Raw genomic sequence first — 22,722 nt, 5'->3', positions numbered from 1 at the left:
AACTTTATAGATAGCACTCAACACAATTACTAACAACTACCTTAGCAGTTAACTGTGACCCAAGTGGTAGCATAGAGAAATGACAGCATAAGTAGATATCCCATGGTATAGGGCTTTTATGTCGCAACTTTTACTGTTATCCCAAGCCGATAGTTCATTTAGTTTTTTCCCATGAAGCTGTGTGACGCTGGTAGTCTCTCAAATTGTGCCATTCATACAGTCTCACCTTAACAAAACAGTAAAAATTGACAATAATCGACAGTAATCGGCTTGAGATAACAGTAAAAGTTGCGACATAAATTCCCTATACCATGGGATATCTACCTACGCTAATGTTTCTCTGTGGTGGTAGCTGGACTAGATCACCTTTCAGCAACATATTTGTATCAGGATTCCAACAAACACGCGGCTTGGAGCGTTCTTCTTCTTCATCAATATTCGTTCCATTGAAAGAAGAAGACAATTCCTATGATTATTTGAAATTAAATAGACGTTAAATTAATAGAAATTAACTTCAATTCTCTTGAAATTTAACAGACGTGGTCGCAATGATGTGAAAAAACTAGGCTGATCCAAGTTGAAGAAATTTTCTGATTTGGAAAGCAAGACGAATAAAAAATAAGGAAGAAAAGACTGATAACAGTTTGACAGAAAATTTAGAGAAGCCTTCTTCTCAGAAGAACCTTCTCTAATTTAATCATGATAGAAATTTAACAGGCTTTTGTGCAAGCGGGCGTAAAAGTGGGCTTTCTGTGAGGAACGGTCCAACAATTTTCAAACCAACTTACAAAATTTTACTATAACTGGGAAAACTATCTTAACATATCACAGCACAGTAAAACTCTTCACTATAGTGAGGTCCACGTTATAATGGCAGTGTTTAATTAGCAATGGTATTGCTATCCTTGTCTATCCTTCAACAAAGCGGATAGCGCTATCTCTTTCTCGCTTTGGTCTGTTGCCAGATCGTCTTTGAACAATGTAAAATCAATTATTAATTAACAAAATATTTCATCTTAATCATAAAAATTCATTATGAAATTATTGAAAAATATCATTTCTTGCTTGATAAAATATAATTGATAATTTTAAACGATAATGAACGGTTAATATTAAATCAATAAACCGTATCAGCAACCGTCTGTAGAAGGCATTGACAATACAGAGGATCGGCAACGTTTTTCTGCTATCTTTCTTCACTGCCATTATAACGTGGACCTCACTCTAGTTAACTAAAGGTTCTATCAAACATAACACAATATTTAATGGGCATTTTTTGTTGCGAATCTCATGGAGAATCTGTGGTCTTCGGCTGGGACACTGTGTATAATACACCGTGATTCAAAAAGAATACCACAACTTTGAAAATTGATAACTCTGCAAAGAATAAACGGAGAGTAAAGCCCTATTAGTCATCGATTTGAGGAAGCTCTGAAGTTTTTTTTAGTTCCCTATTTAGTCCCATTGGCACTCATCTGTCCGTGCCTATTTGAATGAAAACTAACCGAGGCAATGGATCGGCTGCTAAGCAGCTATAGACAGAGCACTTCATCACTGGCCTCCAAGAAGCCCTGAGCTCACCCCTCCGATTTTTTTCTGTGGGGGTACGTAAAGTGTATCGACCTCCTCTACCAGCTAACATTGAGGAGCTCAAACAAGAAATAACAGCAGCTATACAAACCGTTACGCCCGATATGCTACTGAGGGTGTGCAACGAGTTCGAGTATCGTATTGATATCACTCGAGTGTCTGGAGGGGGTCACATTGAACATTTGTGAGCTTGTTTTCTAGCGGGGAAAAACTTATTTTAATACCTACTCTTCATTTTGATTTATACCCAAGTTTCTATTATTTTTTCTTGATTAAATACAGATTTTCAAAGTTGTGGTATTCTTTTTGAATTACGCTGTATAACCACAGAGTGTTTTAGCAGCAGTTAGGAAGCGTCCAAGGGCAGTGTGTAGAAGATGTGGTTATGATACCACTCGGGGTTGGTGAGTGGATCTAGGAGCAGACAGAAGGCAAGCAGGCCGATCACACTCAGCGCCATGACAGCGGTGCGGTTTGGCTCCGGCAGTGTTGCCAACTCGTTGAAATCGGGGAACCCCATGTGGTTGCAGAACGCATGCGCGAGGAACGGAGCCACAAAATGCCCAGTGCGCAGAAACAGGTAGGCCGAGTACGCGCCAAAAACTGTTGTGTAGCTGAACTGGAAACCTAGACGAATTGAAATCGAATTGATTATTTATCACTTCTCGACACGAATGCCAAACTGAAGCGATAAATTTAAATATCAAGTACCGTACGATTTACAGTGTTTCAGAGAAACGGGAAATTTTGAATGTTAAATAATTTCAAGAAAAACAAATCTTTAAATAAAGTTTTTCATATCATTTAATAGTAAAAATAATGCCATTTTAGAATAAATAACGTAACATTTATTTTTTGAAGATGACATCTTGCAGGTGTATTCCTTTTCTACGCTAACATTCCTGTAGTCTCTTCATCACATTGTCCATGGTTTGACGTAACATTACAACTGGAATTTCAAATCGCTTCTCGAATATTGGCTTTCAATTCTTCCGTTGTTGCAGAATTAAAAGCCAAGATTCGAGTAGCGATTTCAAATTCCATTTGTAATGTTACGTCAAACCATGCATGGACAATGTGATGAAGAGACTACAGGAATGTTTGCGTAGAAAAGGAACATACCTGCAAGATGTCATCTTCAAAAAATAAACGGAGAGTAAAGCTCTATCTGTCATCGATTTGAGGAAGCTCTGAAGTTTTTTTTAGTTCCTTATTTAGTCCCATTGGCACTCATCTGTCCGTGCCTATTTGAATTAAAACTAACCGAGGCAATGGATCGGCTGCTAAGCAGCTATAGACAGAGCACTTCATCACTGGCCTCCAAGAAGCCCTGAGCTCACCCCCTCCGATTTTTTTCTGTGGTGGTACGTAAAGTGTATCGACCTCCTCTACCAGCTAACATTGAGGAGCTCAAACAAGAAATAACAGCAGCTATACAAACCGTTACGCCCCGATATGCTACTGAGGGTGTGCAACGAGTTCGAGTATCGTATTGATATCACTCGAGTGTCTGGAGGGGGTCACATTGAACATTTGTGAGCTTGTTTTCTAGCGGGGAAAAACATATTTTAATACTCTTCATTTTGATTTATAACCCAAGTTACTATTATGTTTCCTTGATTAAATACAGATTTTCAAAGTTGTGGTATTCTTTTTGAATTACGCTGTATAACCACAGAGTGTTTTAGTAGCAGTTAGGAAGCGTCCAAGGGCAGTGTATAGAAGATGTGGTTATGATACCACTCGGGGTTGGTGAGTGGATCCAGCAGCAGACAGAAGGCAAGCAGGCCGATCACACTCAGCGCCATGACAGCGGTGCGGTTTGGCTCCGGCAGTGTGGCCAACTCGTTGAAATCGGGGAACCCCATGTGGTTGCAGAACGCATGCGCGAGGAACGGAGCCACAAAATGCCCAGTGCGCAGAAACAGGTAGGCCGAGTACGCGCCAAAAACTGTTGTGTAGCTGAACTGGAAACCTGGACGAATTGAAATCGAATAATTGATTATTTCTCACTTCTCGACACGAATGCCAAACTGAAGCGATAAATTTAAATATCAAGTACCGTAAGATATACAGAGTGTTTCAGAGAAACGGGAAATTTTGAAAGTTAAATAATTTCAAGAAAAACAAATCTTTAAATAAAGTTTTTCATATCATTTAATAGTAAAATCTTGAAGAATTTAAAATTGACCTGTAACCACAATTGAAAATGTTTCAGTTATCAGTGATTTGAGTGTAATATTTTTGTTTCCTATCCAGTTTCTCAACCTTCAAAATTCAAAATTCTTAGTTTTAGTTGTGTTTGAGTGGAAAAGAACTAAATTTCAGAAAAGTGGAATCATAACCTCATTTCGGACTTTTAAATTATTATCTAAATTTGGGAGAGAAATAGTACAAGGAGTATCCTTAGTTTTTCTCTCCCATTCAGTGCTTCTTGTAAAAATTATAATAATAAATAAATAAAATAATAATAAAAAATAAATAAACCATCATCGGTAAATTGAGAATCTATGTGCAAAATTTCCAGTTAATCAGTTCAGTAGTTCAGACGTGTTGATGAGTCATTCGTGAATTCCCTATCCCGTACGTGTATAAGCTAATATTCATTCCTTTATAATATTGAAAAATAACCATGGATATCTTCCAATGCTATCTTTTCTCTATGGTGTAACAATGAATGTCTACGTTATGTTTAATGTCGATTACATTTACATTAATAATTTCTCTGATTGCCAATGAATTGCAACCAGAGGAGTTTATTGACAAAACATATACATAATTATCATATTATACATACAAAAGTTGCTAATACTAAACTTAGTTCTAATTATGATACCCCACTATAATAATATGTGTCGCGGTGATCATAATATTCTTTTCATAATCTCGTGCTTTCTTGGATGACAGTAAAATTGTATTTAAATGAAAAAGACTAAGAAATTGTCAAAAAACACAGATTTATTGATACTTGGAAAGACCGGTTTCGGTTATTACACCATTGTCAATCTCTGATAAACCGTTAATTTAGAGATTGACAATTAGTTTATCAGAGATTGACAATGATGTAATAACCGAAACCGGTCTTTCTAAGTATCAATAAATCTGTGTTTTTTTGACAATTTCTTAGTCTTTTTCATTCAATATGAATGATTACCACAATATCAACTTTTCAGCTACACAAAAAGTTAATAAAACTATTAAACAAATATAATAAGTGTTTTGTGGTGAATAATTTTTGGACTCTACTCACATGATATGAGAAGCGCTTTCTGGAAATTTAGACCTGACTTCATTCTGTCAGCCATGTGATGGAAATGAGCTGGAAAGAGAACAAAATTTTAATTTATTATATTGCACGGGTAATTATTATGATAAACCTTTGAGGGTGTTATCACATTGAAAGCGTATATGAGCAAGTGCATACTTGGTTATGCATGACCAAGCGTGCAGATGAGGAACCAAATCTGGAAAGAGCAATAGGAACACTCACACTGAACGCTTGCACTTGCTGGTTGCGTTCTGTGTGAGCAGCTACATGCAGTCACCACTTGTTTCAATAGCACTTTTCAAATTTTGTTTTTCGGCTCATGCACGATCTGACGTGCATATACGCATTCAATGTGATCACACCATTATGAATGCTTTTCTAGCTAAGAAATTCTCTTCACAATATTGAAAATTCTGTTAACTAGTTCTCCGCACAGTTTAAATTTTCTGCTCACCCAATAGTAGGCTACTGATTTTTTAATATCAGAATTGAATCATTTCTGATAGTTTAAACTAATCCCTGGTCAAGCACTTGGCAAAAGGCTGCTGGCAGACGCAATCCCTTGCTTCACCAGCTGGCTGGTGGGTCTGGGTAGAGGTCAGGTCAAGCAGTTGATTGCCCTGATAACTGGACATGGCCACTTCAGGAAACATCTCCACACAATTGTACCCAGAAATGAAAGTCAGATGTGTAGGCTTTGTAATCAGTCTTAAGAGACTGCCAAGCTTATCATACTGGATTGCGAAAAACTTGGGGCTAGAAAAAGGGCTCTGTTTGGCTGCAAGCAACCAGGTGCGGAATGGGTTGTTAGTATAGGGAAAAAATCTGGTGTGGTGCTACACTCACACAACTTTCCTTGCCGTTATGAAAATTGATCCCCTGACTCTAGTGTTCACGCGCATCATATGTCTACTATTTAAAGATCTGAACCAGCTGGTGACAGGACAATACGCTGGAGACACACGAAGTCTGCTATCTTTTCATAGTGAATAATTTGATAGAATCAATAGTTTGCAATTGAATAATCACGTTTTCTCGAATTTCGAGCTTATTTTCAATTTTTGATGAAAATGTTACAAGACATTAATTGTAGAGATTTTCATGCTCAATCTTTTCCACTTGAATTTTTTTGTTCAAATTGTATCTAAAGCCTGATAATTGGAAACTAAAATCAAACTTTGCATAGATGGGGCGGATCTCCTGAAATTTTTACAGTTGACAGCCTGACTTCAGGTAATTGATGGAGCTTATCAATGACTATTCAAGGTATAAATTTGATCAAAATCGTTGGAGCCGTTTTCGAGAAAATCGCGAAAAACCCTGTTTTGACAACATTTTCGCCATTTTTGCCGCCATCTTGAATTGCATTTGATCGCAATTGTTCGTGTCGAATCCTTATATTGTAAGGACCTTGAGTAAATTTCAAGTCATTCCGTTAATTGGGAGATGGGATATCGTGTACACAGACGCACATACACTCATACACACACACACACACACACATACAGGCCAATACCCAAAAAAAAAACACTTTTCTGGACTCAGGGGACCTTGAAACGTATAGAAATTTAGAAAATGGGGTACCTTAATTTTTTCGGAAAGCAATACTTTCCTTACCTATGGTATAGGGCAAGTAAAGTAAAAACTCCTGGACCTGTAAAGGACACAGGAATTGGTTTGCCTAAGTAACATACTTTTGGGACACACAATAAGCTTCGGTTTACGTGTGAGTTCTTTGAACCTTTGGATCTTTGAATCCGTCCCATCAAAACATTAACATAAATCCGTAAATCATGGAAAATGTATAAACATTGTTCTACTCACCGATTCCAAAGAACAATGGACAAATAAAGATAGCTTTGGATGGAGACAAACATTGCAGAAGTAGAGGAATCATACAGGCTCTGAACGTGAATTCTTCCGACAACGGGGCGACCACATAGTTTCGCAGCCATTGAAGACTCTGCACATTGTTCACCCAGAACATTGGCTCTGAAAATTGAAGGAAAAAAATTATACAAATGAAATTCTAACCTTATCTTGGACTTTGTCACCTATAAATTTGGAAGAAAATAGCACAAGGACTACCTTATTATTTTATCTTTCAATGTTATTACATTAGTGTCATTTGAATTGTAAATAAATAGATAAATTGAATTGTATATAACCACAATAATTGATCCTCAAGTGCTGTACTAGTAATTTGAGATTTTATATAACCATAGAGGAACAATAGCATAAGTAGATATCACATGGTATAGGGCGTTAATGTCGCAACTTTTACTGTTCTTCAGTCTTCTCAAGACTGAAGTCGTACGATTAGAGTCGAGGGAGTGTGAGTTGAGCCTAACTGTTATCTCAAGCCGATAGTCCAGGTAGTTATTTCCCGTGAAGCTGTGTGACGCTGGTAGTCTCTCATATTGCTCCGTTCATACACTCTCACCCGGCCAAAACAGTAAAAATCGACAATAATCGGCAGTAATCGGCTTGAGATAACAGTAAAAGTTACGACATAAACGCCCTATATCATGGGATATTCACGCTTTTTTCTCTATGATATAATTGACCGAACGAAGTGAGGTCTAAGATTCAAGTCGACGGTTTGGCATTTCTCTTAATGTTTAAATGTTTATATATTTATATGTTGCGCATTTACGGCGAAACGCGGTAATAGATTTTCATGAAATTTGACAGGTATGTTCCTTTTTAAATTGAGCGTCGACTTATATACAAGGTTTTTGGAAATTTTGCATCTCAAGGATAATATAAAAGGAAGAAGGAGCCTCCTTCATACGCCAATATTAGAGTAAAAATAAAAAAAATTATTCATCATAAATCAGCTGACAAGTGATTACACAGATGTGTGGAGAAGCCAGTCTATTATTGTATTTGTATAAGGTCTATAGTTTCAATCAAGGACATTAAAGAGGTATGCATCTTTAGCTGGGTTTATACCAAAGTTATTAACAAAATGGTTATAACTTAATCCTTATAGATTTTATTAGATTAAACGAAAGTTGACAAACACATATGTTCATCATGTGTATGATAAGTTATGTTCAATCAAATATAATCTATAAGGATTGAGTTATTAACATTCTGTTAATAACTTTGGTCTAATCGCAGCTTTAAGGTCTTTGGTTTCAATATTCTGTTTTGCAGTCATGGTATTATTATGCGTGCCCATCAGTATCAATATTCTCACATGCGAAAAAGCTAATTTAATAGGTGTATAAAAATAAACAAATGAACTGAATAATGCTGGAGAAATTATAATATTTTTGATTCTAAAAAATTAATTTTAATCAGATAGAAAGATCATCACGGAACTGGATGAATTACAAATTCAAACGTGAATTTGAGTTTGTTAACATTTGAAACAGTTCACATCTGGTACTTGTGGATGAGAATACTGCGTGAGGTCTACTGTTCACAGAACTACTAGTATAACATAATAGATTATTCTATCTATTAATGCAGTATGGTAACGATTTCTGAAATATTTCAACCATTTCTGATGCCGCTCCCACACTCTTTCCAAGTAGCTGTATTCTATCTATGATTATGGTATAGAAAAGTTAACGATTTCTGAAATATTACAACCCTTTCTGATGCCGCTTCCACACTGTCGCCAAGTCGCTGGCTGGCCAAGTGGCCTGCCTAGCTGGTAAGCTTGGCCACGTTGGTCTTCCCATCCAAACTGCAATGTGACTATTTGTGGATGCACTCGCCTTCGCTTGGCTGGTCCTCGCTTGACAAATATCGGAACGTTGGCAAGTGAAGGTGAGCGCTGGCAAAGAAGACATCCACACTCTCATCATATGTAAGCATTGGGCGATAGAGTAGATGCGACTTAACAGCGGAGTGAAGGCGAGTAGCTAGTATACGCACTTTGCAAGAGTGTGGAAGCGGCATTTGGGTGAGAGAATCTTTGAACTGGGATCCCTGCTCACAGGGGAAAGTGTCCATATACTGGCCTGTTAGGAGTAGTGGTCATTATGAGTATTCATAGAAGAAATTGAATAAACTTGAAATACAAACTCACCAGCATATAGATTCCATAAACCACTGAACCCCTGCAATGCAAGTGGTCCAAGAAACAGAGTAACAGTCAGTATTAGAGGCAGAACAGTAGCCAGTAAAAATCCTTGCCATCTGAAGCCCAGCAGCTCCCACAATGTCAACTGCAAACATAATTCAGAAATTAATTTGTCTTTATCAAAGATGATTCTTCTCATCTAGTGAAGTCATATTATTAACTTTGTTGCAGTTTAGACACTGTGCACATCTTTGTAAATATTAAAAAACACTTACTTTTTGTGATTAGATGAGGATATGGTATGCATTTCACTCCTGAGGAGGAGCTTCATTAGTGTTTTTTTTTTAATTTTTACAGAGATACTAAGTATCTTAACTACAACAAAGTTATTATAATAGTGTTTCGTCATGGAAAACAACATCAATTTCATATTATTACTTTGGTAAATATTGAATATAGGTAACTTAGAAGAGGATTTGAAGAGAAGACATTAATATTCTAAGTGCCGGTTGCACAAAAGCCGGTTAAATTTTAACCGTTATTATTTTCACGAGAACCAATCAGAGAGGCCGTCTTTTCTAAAAGCCCTTCTCTGATTGATTCTCGTGAAATTAATCACGGTTAAAATTTAACCGGCTTTTGTGCAACCGGGCCTAAGACAAGTTATTTAGCCATATTACTATGGTTAGATTACTACCGTAGTTGGTAAGGGCACAGAATAGGTACAGAATGGAAACTTGTAATCAAACGCCTATCTAACCAATGCTTTTTACATGACGCAAATACTAGATACGTCACGTGACCTTAGGAAGTTCCAATCCTGGTCTTCTGATTTACTCGTGGCAGTGAACTAGATCAATTGATCCGGATCATTAAAGTGATCCGAACCTACCATCAATACTATTACAATGCGGCGCTTCCTCACAAGATAGCGGATTTTTGCGTCAGGGTACTAGCCAAGTTTCCATACTGTATGTATACTGTGGTAAGGGCATGGACCCCTGGAAGCTAAACGCTGTGCACAGGAGCTGTTTTCCGAGGCTAAAGAGTGGTTTGCTGCAAACAAACTCAAGTTGAACGAGGCAAAGACACAGGAGATGCTTTGTACTCTTGGCACCCACGCTCCAAGGGACAAAGCAGTCACTTTGCTTGGCTTTGGAATCGATGCCAAATTAAGTTGGGAGCCGCATAATGACCAGGTATGCAGGAGACTGTCTAGAGTAATCTACCTGTTCAGAAAGCTAAGAAGTCTCCTGAGTCTCAATAGACTTCTAATGATGTATCATGCGGTGTTTGGCAGTCATGTGCAGTATGGAGTTCTTGTCTGGGGCCATTCTCCGCATACCAATGCCATCCTGCTTCTTCAAAAGAAGGCACTGCGTGTCCTTACCTACAGTGACTTCGCTGCCCATTGTCGACCCATCTTCAGACGCCTGAAAGTGCACACCGTCGTCGGGCTGTACATACTGGCCTCACTGCAGTGAAGATAAACAGGGCTAACATGATGAGTAGGTGTCAAGTGCATTCATACGGTACCCGCGGAAGGATACAGTTGGAGATTCCACGCTGTAGGTTGTCAAGAGTGAAGGACTCTTTCCCAGTGTTGGCACTCAAAATGTACAACCTGCTGCCGGGCTCGGTGAGGGATCTTCCTATTGGTGTTTTCAAGAAGAGGATGTCAAGGTGGCTGATTGAAAGAAGCTACTACAGTATCAGTGATTTCCTTGGGGATATAGGGCGGTCCACGTTATAATGGCAGTGGATAAAGATAGAAGAATATTAATTAATTATATTTCTACACTGTCAAAAATATAATTGGCATCGTTGTGAACCTAGAAAAGGATAGTAACACCGGCTTTGTCGAATAATAGACAAGGATAGCGAAACCTAAGTTGATCAAATACTGTCATTATAACGAACGTGGACCTCACTATACCTTTGAGGGACTGTGATGCCACGCCATCTTGATTCTGAAGTTTAAAGTTCTTTTTTTTCATTTTTTATTTTTGACGCGATCTATCCGGGAACACCTGGCTAACGGTCAAGAATTTGGATATTTGGATAAGTTGGAGGAATGTTTGGTCCTCGCAGTTCAAACCGAATTGAATAGCACATATTAGATACTCATTGAAAGCACATTATTTAAAGAAAAGCTTGCATATCTTTTTCAATTTCAATGCCGCCTCCCGAGTCTAAATAGGGCTCACCATCCTCAGTAAAAAATAAATAAGTTACCTTTGTGGGAAGCCATAAAATAGAAATCCTTCATACATGACTCAGTGGTCTGGAGAGAATGAAAGGTTTAGCTTGATGAATATTGGGATTATTTTCATACATTTATTTTAGAACGGCAGAATGCAAATATGCCTAGATATGCGGAGCTAGCAAACTAAGTCCGCCTTATTGTGTGGAACTTCAATTTCTGAGCTGAGAGCCAACCATGGAAGAGGCATTTACGTCCCCAGTATGGATATGATCGATAATATACATGACGGAAGTTAGAAAACTTTCAACTGTTCCGCTTCCGTCTTTGTCCTGCACTGGATGGGACACTGCATTCGCTGCAGGAATTAAATAAGGAGCCTCTCTTTGGAAACTACAAGGGATAGGGAGGCCACAAATCATTAGCTCAAGATACTGTCACATCAATATTGATGCTTTATTGCATTAGGACACCAGTGTTGGACATGTGTGGAAAGCTAGATAGGACACAAGTGGTTTTACAAGTTACAGCTGAGGCCGGGCTGGCAACCGAGTGAGACATCTGGTGTCTAGTCGCCAGGTGTGGTATCTGGTCACCACACCTAGTCGCAAAGTGTGGTGTCTGAGTTACACTTACCCTAGTTACAGTGTGATAAGTGTAACAAGAAATAATGACCCGCAACACGCTTTGAGATTTTTGGTGTTCCAGTGTTGGAAGTCCGAGGACACCTTGCTTGGGATAGACACTTGACAATCGCACACTTTGTGTCACAGACTGGTGTCCTATGAACCTCATTATCCAAAACTTAGAGACTAGTACCAGAAAGTATCTAAGCTTACTTACCGTCGAGAATTTATTACATCTTGTGAACATGTAAGTAAATATCGGCGATATTAGCATAACTATAAAGACGCTGAAAAATCTCTTTTTTATAACGGACGGATGATTCCTGAAATATAAAATAGAAGTTCTTAGTTTTTAGGACTAGTGGTTTCTAATATAAAACATGAGTTTTACAAAGTTTTTGATAAAATACAAAAATGAGAGGTAAGTAACTTAAATTTATTTTAATAGGCTATAAACATTTTGTTTTATTATTGAATCTATCAATTATCACCGCATAACATAAAGGTGGGAATTAGAAATATTCTATAGCAAAGTTAGTTCTCATCAAAGAGCTGGTTTTATTTTCTTTCTTGTAAAAAACAAAAAAATAATTATTTTGTCCATTACGCTAAATTTAGAGGTTAGAATGTCGTAACTGAATACAAGTGAAGTATATTTTGTTGGATCATGTTGGTAACATTGGTAATAGCAATGTCTGAGGAGAAACGTTTTTTGATGATTTTGACAAATATTTCTGAATAAAAACACATTTTACCTGTTGTGAGGCGTATTCCACACATATAAACTAGCTACATAAGCAACTGAAAGAATAATACATGCAGTAATTGATGAAATACAAGAAAAATAATACTGATGTTTTACGTCGTCTTCCATGTTTCTGTCATTACAGTGGTCACGTGACGCCAGGAATGCTTTTCATTGGGGAGTCAGCTTCCGACTACTGAATGAGAAAGAAAATGGCTGCCAGGGCTGGTGGAGCTCTTGTCTTTGTTTAGGGATTTTAACAAGAAATATTGTAGTAATTATTAAAATGCCAAGTGCTTCATTTACATCATCACGTTCCTGTGTAAGAAGATCTCGAAGAAAGGGTGCTAATAGAATCCCACTCCCATCACGAACAAGTTCAGGTAAGTAATTCTTATTCTAGCCTATTTGGTGTAGATTCTCTTTACTATGGACTCGTCCTGTTATTAGATATTAGTGTCTTCCTGTCCTAATCAAATGTTATTCTTGCTTTATCAATCTCTTTTGTCTAAATTTTAATTTAGGTTTACTAATACTTGTTACTTTTAAAGTTTTATTATGCTACAAAGTCCGTATTTCATTTAGTCTAGGTCCATCTCGGAACAAAAACATACCCTAAGGCCAACATCACGTTCAATTTGACAATGGGGTCTAGGCCAAGACTGCAATAATTATTCACATTGAAACCCTTCAACCAATTTTTAAACTATAAGTTACATTTCTCATATTTTTTTTTGTACATTCTCGTATAAACCTTGAACTAGGTCTATTCAGTATTCAGACGATATGTCAGCCATCCGTCAAATTCCCAGATCCGAGATTCCTAACTTATAGGCTTGGTTTTCTAAAACTTATAATTACTTTCTTACTCGTTTCTAAAAACTGTAAAAATTCTCAATTTGGTGATTAATATAAATAATGTTCAATTTATTATATAGATTAGTCTATGCTAAAACTTTTATTTTGAAATTAAATGGCCATCAGCAGTCTTCCAATTCGTGATCTAACCTGGGTAAATAATCCTTTATGGTAGAACAATATCTATAAATGATTTATTGTTATTCTCCATCTTGTTTCTAAGAAATTCAGAATATTGACTTTAATTTGTATATTCTCGCATTACAAATAGAATATTTTTAAGTTCAGAAATCTTAAATTCAAGAACATTATCTTGAATATACCTTTATTCCAAATCCTATTGACAATGAACTAACTATTAGTGAATGTATAAAAATTACCTAACTCTAAATAGCATAATTAATTGACTAGAAGATATGCATTTTATCTTAGTACTAAAATGCTATCAATCTACCTAACCTTACTTTAGACTAGTGTAACAGACTGAATTCTAGCTTTTATTTGTATTATTGGATTATCTGTATTTGATCATTCCATCTAGTACTTGTCTGCAAAGTCGTGAAGAAATCTTTTCTATAATTATTATTACAAGTAATAAAATAACAAGAAAAATACATAGTTACTTGCGCCAATTGCATTAAGTAACTGAGGCAACCTTGCCTCGGCTTATTAGAAAAGTTGAATAGGCCTAAATTAATTAATCAGGAAGTACTAGATGAATTTACAGGTAGAATATTACTATGAATAAAATCAGTAGGCTATCCCATGGTCAAGCCGATAGTCCAAGTAGTCCATTACTCTCTTACCCGACCAAGACAGTAGTAATAGATAGTCGACAGTAATCGGCTTGTGTTGACAGAAAATCGGTTTGAAATTTGGAACATAATTAAACTGTACCAAGTTATAGAGTATAGTAAACTACGTTAACTTGATTAGAGTAACCCATAATAAAAGAAAGGATTGGCACAACTGAAGAAGTATGTGAGATGTGCCAACTACAGTGACCTCAGAAGGATGGCGGATGACAGAGAGACATGGAGAGTTGCTGACAACCAGCCCAATGGCTGTTAATCAAAAAAAAAGAGAGAGAAGAAAAACTGAATTTCGAAGTGCTCATAATATATTATAAAGTTTTGATAATGATTGTCTTTGTTCATTTAATTTGACAGGCGTTGATCAATCATTTTAATAAATATTTGTTGTTTGTCTCTAGCTGCAGAGCCATGTGAGCCGCCATGCCCGCCAATTCCCAACCCGAATGCAGTGGCAGCATCGGCGGGCGCTTCGGCAGCCGGACCGGGTGGAGGGGGTGGCGTGGCAGCCGGAAGCACCCCTCCGCCACCACCAGCTGTGCCACCCCAGCCGCCCCCACCCTGTCATCATCCGCCCTATGACCTTAGACGCAAGGTAAACTAGAACCAACACGTTTTCAAAATTTGTCAAGTTTTTTAAATTCATCATAGAATAAGTTGAGACTTGCCCCTCCGTCAGAAGGAATAATAGATTTGCCAATTTGTATAAAATCTCTCAACTTTGAAATTCCCTAGATACCAAAATAACAGATTTGCCAATTTGTATAAAATCTCACAACTTGGAAATTCCTTAGATACCAAAATACGTTCTTCAAACTACCTACTTTCGACAATTTCAAAAACAATTACAATTATTTCTGAGAAATGTTCTCGCTTTCACCACCCAGTTATTTTTTGAAACATAGAAGCTTATAGCATGTCGAAAATTTCATTTTCTCCACCTACTGTCCAAAGTGCTTACTTTACTCCCTGGAACATTATACTTGAGCGTCACTTTTTCGCTCTCGGGACGAAACAAGAGAACTCCCTAGAGCGTAAAAGTAACTCCATTTAAATAACATGGGAAGCATCTCTATTTTAATAACATTTACACATAAAATATTTTAGAAGGTGTAAGCTCAGTCAACTGAATTCAATACCTCAACCAGAAATTTGATCAACTCATGAAATATATGATTGTATGATATTACATACTTAATATTAGTAGACGATAACAATTTATACATATTTTAAAATATTTTATTCTATTCAAAATACCATCTTCAATTCAAATCTGAAACGCGCGAACTGGAGTCAGCAATTTTTTATAGTTGGCCAGTTGATAATTGGTACAACTTTTGCCGATAGATAGCGCAATCGGCAGTGCCAGACGACCGGTTTTTAGTTTTTAGATTTCAGGTTATGTTGTAAAATAAAACATTGTCACCAATAACGTGAGTTTTTTTATTATTTGATTTGCAGTTTCTGTAAATGTAGGTGGAGGAAAAATGTGTACATCTCGGCCTCGCCTCGGGCTTCAAACTTTTCCCACAGGGAGAAAGAACAGTACTTTTCATTCTAGATATACAAATAACTATTTTTCTGTTCAAAATGTTTCTACATTGATGAACAGAATCATTAGGTAATTGAATATTACTACAGGTCGAATAAAAATTATCCAGACACCGATAGAGAGGAAAATTTTCATTTTCAAGTGTTATTCAAAAGAAAATTTTATTTCCCGATGTTTTCAATTTCATAAAAAATAACCAAATTTTAATTAATAGTTTAGAATGAAACTGCTTTAGCACTACGGTACTGGAATATCGGGGATGATATTCTACATGAAACTCTGTAGAATGAAAATTATCCAGACACCAATAAAGAGGAAAAATTTTCATTTTCAAGTGTTATTCAAAAGAAAAAATTATTTCCCAATGTTTTCAATTTCATAAAAAATATCAAAATTTCAATTAATAGTTTTGAATGAAACTGCTTTAGCACTACTGGAATATCGGGATGATATTCTACATGAAACTCTGTGGTCAAATTAGAAATTTGAGAAAGTCGCAATTTTACACTATTGGCAATTCTGTTATTTCCTCGGATGGAGGGACTAGTGTCAAATATTTATGCAGACTATAGTTGTACCTGCTTTGGTTTCTGAAGGTTTGAAAACCTTTTCGACCGCCGATTCTCTTCCTAATCTACATGAATGATCTTCCCAAGTTAGAGATAAAAAAATGGAGTGTCAATCGCTTTTGCCGATTACACTTTGAATTGATTGAATTTTATTTGCCAAAAACAAAATACAAAAAATCTTTACTTAATTGTTACTCAAGGCAGCCAATTGTGAGGATACTAAGAAAGCAGCAGAATCTGGGCACAAAATAGTGAAATCCTGGTTTTACTACTTTCTCACTTCCTGCTTATCTCCTTCTTAGTTAAAAGAACTAAGTTTCATGTTATCCCTTTATTATTTTCTCGCATTATTGTTAATCATTGAAAGAACACTCAGCCTTTGCGCTCAGGTTTTTTCGAACCTTGCAGGGACTTCCCGTTTAATATATTTAATATCGCGGCACCGAGCTTTGCTCGTTATTTTTATTATTTTATTGATAAACAGAACACAATTCTCTAAAATGATCGTGTTTATATTTCACAGCTGGCTATACGTCATCTTATGAATTTCGGGGATGCGATATTTTGATTTTTCACATACTCAATTTTTACTATCCACAGCTGTTCCAGCCAAGGATGAATTATCCTTTTAATGTCGTTCAGCGAGTTTTCTCAAGGATGAGAATTAGTGCAATCGAAACTTTGTATCATAAACCTAGTATGTTCCAAATTTCGTAAAAATCGTCAGAGCCGTTTCGAGATCCGTTAAACATAAATAACCAGATATAAAAATAGCCAGATATTAAAATAACCAGATTTATAAATACAGAAATTGCTCGCTTAATATAATAGGATATGTTATCCTCTTTGATGGTATTTCATTTTTAATGTTATATTTTCCTTTTTTATAACTATTGTCATTGTATTTATGTTTTTGGGAAAAATAAATATTTGATTTGATTTGCAGTCGCCGCCGCACCACGACCACTCGGCATCCACATCCAGTGGTGGTGGATCGACATCCACGGCACATGCGCACTACCACCACTCGATGCTGCCCGCTCGCAAGCGACCTCGCCGAACCTGTTCGATGAGTTCGGCAACCTCGGCCGACGCCACACCGGCCGCTCACTACCTCCAGTACGAACTGCCCGACGAGGTGTTGCTAACCATATTCGGCTACTTGCTCGAGCAGGACTTGTGTCGGCTCAGTCAAGTGTGCAAGCGGTTTCAGGGCATCGCTAACGATAATGAGCTCTGGTAGGTAGCAAATTAACAATAATTATCTGTAGTGTTATTGAATTATAATGTCCACACTACCGCCCAATGACGACGAGCGCGAGAGTGTGGATGGGTGGTTTACCAGCGCATGTCTTCACTGGCCTTCGCTTGCCATGGCTCCGAATTTCCAGCCGAACATCCACAAATGATCACATTGCAGTGTGGATGGCAAGATCAACGTGACCAAGCTTACCAGCTTAAGAGTGTACAATATTAACTCTTCATTTTTGTTTGAAATGATCAATTATATTGTACCTCGTCAAGAAAATATTTTTTTCACTAATTGAATAATAGGTACATTTTCATATTTGAATATTTTGTTAATTATATTCCTAGATTGTTGAAAATCAATCTGACAACGTTGCAGGGCGAGAAAAAGATTGCGCTATTTGTTTTATCAAATGAAAGACAAGTATAACAACATAAATGTTAATTAAATACTGCCATCATAACGTGGCTCACTATAAATAAGTTGGTATGTTCATTGAAATGTTGTATTATTTTATTACCATTCGTCCACTGGCCACCTATAAAAGGGGTTTTTGGATTTGTCAATGAATATTAGTCAATAATATTATTGTACGAATAAGTTACATAAAACTGTACAACTAATTTTGCATCTCATAATAAGCGAATATGCACAAATATTTAACAATTCCTTCTTCATCAAGGCTCTAAATTTATGACCTGTGGATGTTCTTAAAAGGGCTGGTAGTTTGTTGTTCAATCGAATCCTGCAGCACTTTTAACTCCTCTCTCATATAATGTAGTGCAGTGCGTATCATCTCGCAACTGTTCTCTATGTCTAGTTCCATAATTGTGAAAAAGTGCACCAGTTTTAAATTTATCCTTGTTTTGATCTATAAAGCATATTCATTTTCATTTGTTTGAAGTATGGTCTTCAGCTTGAACGAATCGACTCTTCAACCATTACTCGTATTGCCCACTTCTGGATGCGGAATATGTCAATTGATTGGCTCGAGTTCCCCCCAAAATATAATCCCATAAGCCAGAAGGGAATAAAACATTGCAAAATATACATCTTTGAGAGTTCTAGTGTCCAACAATGCTTTAAGATTTCTGAGTACAAATACTACAGAACTCAACTTACTTTTCAAAGATTCTATATGAGGTCTCCAGGAAATTTTATCCATGTGAGGTCTGCAGTATAACTTGAGCTTGAATATTTATGGTAGATTGTATGTTAAGTTGTGATTGTGACTGTGATTTCAGGAAGAACCTGTACCACTCGGTGTACGAGTACGACATGCCGCTATTCAACCGGGAGCCGTGTCGCTTTGAGTTTGTGGCGGCCGACGAGTGTGAGTACGCAAATCCATGGAAGGAGAGCTTCCGCCATTTGTATCGCGGCGTGCACGTGCGACCCGGCCAGTCGCAGACGACCGCGACCGGATCCTCGCGACTGCGGCCGCACTTCGATTCGATTCAAAACGCGCTAGACTATGTGGATGAGAACATTATCACGGGCGGTGCGCTCGTCTTTCTGCATCGCGGAACCTATCGCGGCGAGTTTCTCGTCATCGATTCGGATATTGCGTTCATCGGTAAGTGGAAAAGATAGCATAAGAATATAAATCCAAAGTGATAATAGCCTAAAACATTAGTAAATAAAATGTTCTTACAACTGCAATTCTCAATTATTAGTTTCTTTGAATCACCCTTGTTTTTTCATCATCGAAGAAGATTCACATATTCATCTTGAACATAATATAATCACACATACAACACCGGGTGATTCAAAAAAGACTTTACAACTTTGAAAATTCATATAAATCTTATTAAATAAGGTATAGAGCTGGTTTTGGTGTTGTTTTAAAGGAAAACACTTCAAGTTTTTTTACCTTAAACCACAGACAAAATAAGTAATATTAACTTTCTCAATTCTTAAACTAAAGATGTTCTTTGTGACTTCCGTTGGTTATCCTGCAGACATCCCATCGATAGTCGATTTCTTCCCAGACTCGAACTAGCATTTCAGGTGTAACTTGCTCAACAGCAGCGCAAATCCTTGCTCTAAGTTCAGGTAGAGAGGTTGACAAAGGAGGTACATACACCAAATCTTTATGAAACCCCACAAGAAAAATTCCAGCGGTGTTAGGTCTGGGGAGCGAGGAGGCCATGCAATTGGCGCCTTACGGCCAATCCACTGATTTGGAAAGCGGTCATTAAGAAAATCCTGGACGTCAGTTAGATAGTGAGGTGGTGCGCCATCTTGCATAAAGAAAACATTTCGTTCTCGGTCATCCTCATCGATCTGTGGTATCAAACATTTTTGCAACATATCAAGGTACACTATGCCGTTTTTCAAACCAAAACACATAGCTAGCACGATCGGGTCCAGTGAAGGCAGCCATCTTTGACGTAACTGCCGCTAGCGCTTGTGCGGCGCGACCAGGCACTAGCGGACTACACCAAAACCTGCTCTGTATCTTGTTTAATAAGATTTATAAGAATTTTCAAAGTTGTAGTCCTTTATGAATTACCCGGTATAAATAGAACTAGAAATTGCCAACTACTCAGTGGATTTGAAACCTACTTCAGTAGCCTACATCTTTCGCCATATTGGGGTAGATTAATCTACTTATTCCCTTCATTTATTAACAAACTCCTCATAGATCTTATAAATTGTCAATATTTTTGTATATTTATTTCTTCTGAATTGTTGAATATTTTGAATACAACTGAATTTTTTGATCCAACTTCTTTTACTGCATTTTATGAATAAAGCTTCGTAAATGATACGTAGACGAACCATTTATCCAAGCAGGTAAGGAGTGCACTCGATTATTTTTCATTTTGTTATTACTGTACTATGAAGTGAAGCAAAGTAAAGTCGACTCTCGATATTACCATAGATTGCCACCCTGTTCTATTAGTAATTCGATTCTAATTGATTCGATTTGTTAATTGAGGTGCGGCACCCGGCAACGTTGCCGAATCGGTGATTCTGGAGCGAGAGTTGGAGTCGACGCTGATGTTTGTGGAGGGTGCCAAGCAGGCTTATGCCGGCCACCTTACCTTGAAGTTCTCACCTGACGTCACATCCACCGTCTCCCATCACAAGCACTACTGCCTCGAGGTCGGAGAAAACTGCACACCCACCATTGATCACTGCATCATTCGCAGCTCATCTGTTGGTCAGTAGCCTATCAACTCATTAGCAGACTTGAGTCAGTAGCTTTTTGGAAGGACAGGGATTCCTAATCATTGCAAGACAATGTGTAATGCCATATAGAAAATAAAGCTTACGAAGATATTCCTTGTTATAGGAGAAGAACTACTCACCCACCATCGATTACTGCATCATTTATTTATTTATTTATTTATACGTGGATACAATAACAAATCATATAAATATGATTGGGAAGGAACAACAGGCTTGGCCCAAAACTATTCCATTCCCAAATTTTGATTACATGTCCAAAAAAATAGGTTATGTTTGTTCTGTAAGAAGTTCAAGGTCAACTTTCGTCCAAAAATAAAATAATATGAGATGCAAATTTTAAATTTAGAAAAATTAAAACACCAAATTATAGTTGAATATTACACTTAATTATCACTGCACATTGTATTAATTAAGTTATTCGCAGCTCATCTGTTGTTCAGTGCTTTTATGGTTAATTGATATTGATATCAACAAAAACAGAGTGATGTTTAGTCCTGTTACCCTATTGTGAGTTGTAATTTATTTATAATAATGGAAAATTCTGTTTTGCTCACGAAGTTGTATTCAATCGGTATACACACGGCAGTGAGAATTTGAAATACCTTCAGAATATCTTTACATTCAGAAAAATGTTGAGATCCTATAAAACAATATTTATTCAATCATATTCGTAGGGCTTTCATTGGTGGGGAGTCCTTGACTATAGTTCCACCTCGCCAGAGTATACAATGCAAACAAACACTATGACAGCTTTATATCAAGGCACTACTTGTGCATATGCATAAAAGAAGGAAAAGTTTAAATATAATTGTATCAAATCATGACCATTTCACACGTGCCTCTAGCATTAGCAACATAGGGATGCCTAGATTGACGAGTCTGGCCTGATCCCGATGCCCCTATTATATTGCTCATCGCTTGTGTTGCATCATGCCTGTTCAGTTGTCAATCTTTAACACATACAGTAATGCCGCGTACAAGAAAATGTTGCTCTCTTGGCTGTTCCAACAGAGTAGAGAAACATCGGAAATGTTATTGCGGTCTGTTTACCATTTCTAAAAGGTTTTTTGAAAATAATAATCTGTTTTTAATTTGCTATGTCCGTCTCTGGCATGTGCTTGCCTGGCGGCCCTGATGGATGATCCTCGACCCGAATTAAAACTTTTCTATTTTGTACTTTCTTCTTACTATCTCTCTCTCCTTCTATCTATCTGTCTCCTTTTCACTCTCTCTTTCTCCCCCCTTCTCTCCCCTTATTATTTTTTCTCTCTCTCTTTAGTTAGTTTCTCACAGGGAAAATCAGTGTTTTTTGACAATTTCTTAGTCTTTTTCATTCAATATGAATAATTACCACAATATCATCTTCTCAACTGCACATAAAGTTCTAAGATTATACAGAGATGACTTTCGAATCAGCTGTATCAAATCTGAAATTGTGGGCAGAAACCTAAGAACGAAAGCAGTCTGTTCTAGTCGACTAGTCGAACTTTCTGTCGGTGTATAAACCAATGGTATTCTTATGGTCCAGTCACGATAATAGGGTTTAAATTGCAGCGGCTCGAGTGGGAAATATAGTACTGCACATTGCACATGCGCTCTGTTTCTCGAAATTTGTTTATAAACTGACAGGTTAACCAATCACACGCTATCTTGACTAGCCAACGTTACAGTAACTATATTACCTGTAGTCAACGTATTCTGGTGATTGAACCATCATCTATAACTAATGCATCTCACTTGATATGATTATGAAACGTTTTGTTTTTGGATAACTTTTTTAATAATTTCGTTTTTGTTTTCAGTGGGTGCAGCGGTTTGTGTGAGCGGTGTGGGAGCGGCGCCAGTGATAAAGCACTGCGACATTAGTGACTGTGAGAATGTGGGACTGTATGTGACTGATTATGCTCAAGGCACCTACGAGGACAACGAGATATCGCGTAATGCGCTGGCCGGCATCTGGGTCAAGAACTACGCCAACCCAATCATGAGGCGCAATCACATTCACCACGGCAG

General features: G+C 37.3%; 2 protein-coding genes across 3 annotated transcripts; one reads left to right on the top strand and one right to left on the bottom strand.

Moving 5' to 3' along the window:
- Positions 1–1,110: 1,110 nt before the first annotated feature.
- Positions 1,111–12,631, bottom strand: LOC111046216 (CAAX prenyl protease 2). 2 transcript variants are annotated; one of them, XM_039425604.1, is made up of 6 exons: positions 12,482–12,619; positions 11,944–12,049; positions 8,904–9,042; positions 6,683–6,850; positions 4,841–4,909; positions 1,111–2,217 (listed from the first exon to the last, which is right to left on the bottom strand). In XM_039425604.1, exons 1-6 carry the CDS (start codon positions 12,598–12,600, stop codon positions 1,937–1,939), a joined length of 882 nt encoding a protein of 293 aa, XP_039281538.1. In that variant the 5' UTR covers positions 12,601–12,619; the 3' UTR covers positions 1,111–1,936. The 2 variants fall into 2 exon arrangements, with proteins under 2 accessions (XP_039281538.1, XP_039281539.1); XM_039425605.1 differs by lacking the exon at positions 1,111–2,217 and adding an exon at positions 3,155–3,565 and having other exon boundaries at positions 12,482–12,631.
- A 20-nt stretch (positions 12,632–12,651) lies between these two features.
- On the top strand, positions 12,652–22,722 carry LOC111046206 (F-box only protein 11; the record flags this gene model as incomplete). The annotated part of the gene is given in 6 exon segments (XM_039425603.1): positions 12,652–12,854; positions 14,543–14,736; positions 17,209–17,501; positions 18,756–19,087; positions 20,456–20,680; positions 22,512–22,722. Coding segments are annotated over 6 exon segments (1,352 nt in total), but the record flags the coding sequence as incomplete, so codon positions are not given.

This window comes from Nilaparvata lugens, chromosome 4 (assembly GCF_014356525.2).
Source record: "Nilaparvata lugens isolate BPH chromosome 4, ASM1435652v1, whole genome shotgun sequence".
NCBI lineage: Eukaryota > Metazoa > Arthropoda > Insecta > Hemiptera > Delphacidae > Nilaparvata > Nilaparvata lugens.
The sequence above is the reverse complement of the archived record's forward strand: the minus strand, read 5'-3'. Positions and strand labels throughout refer to the sequence as shown.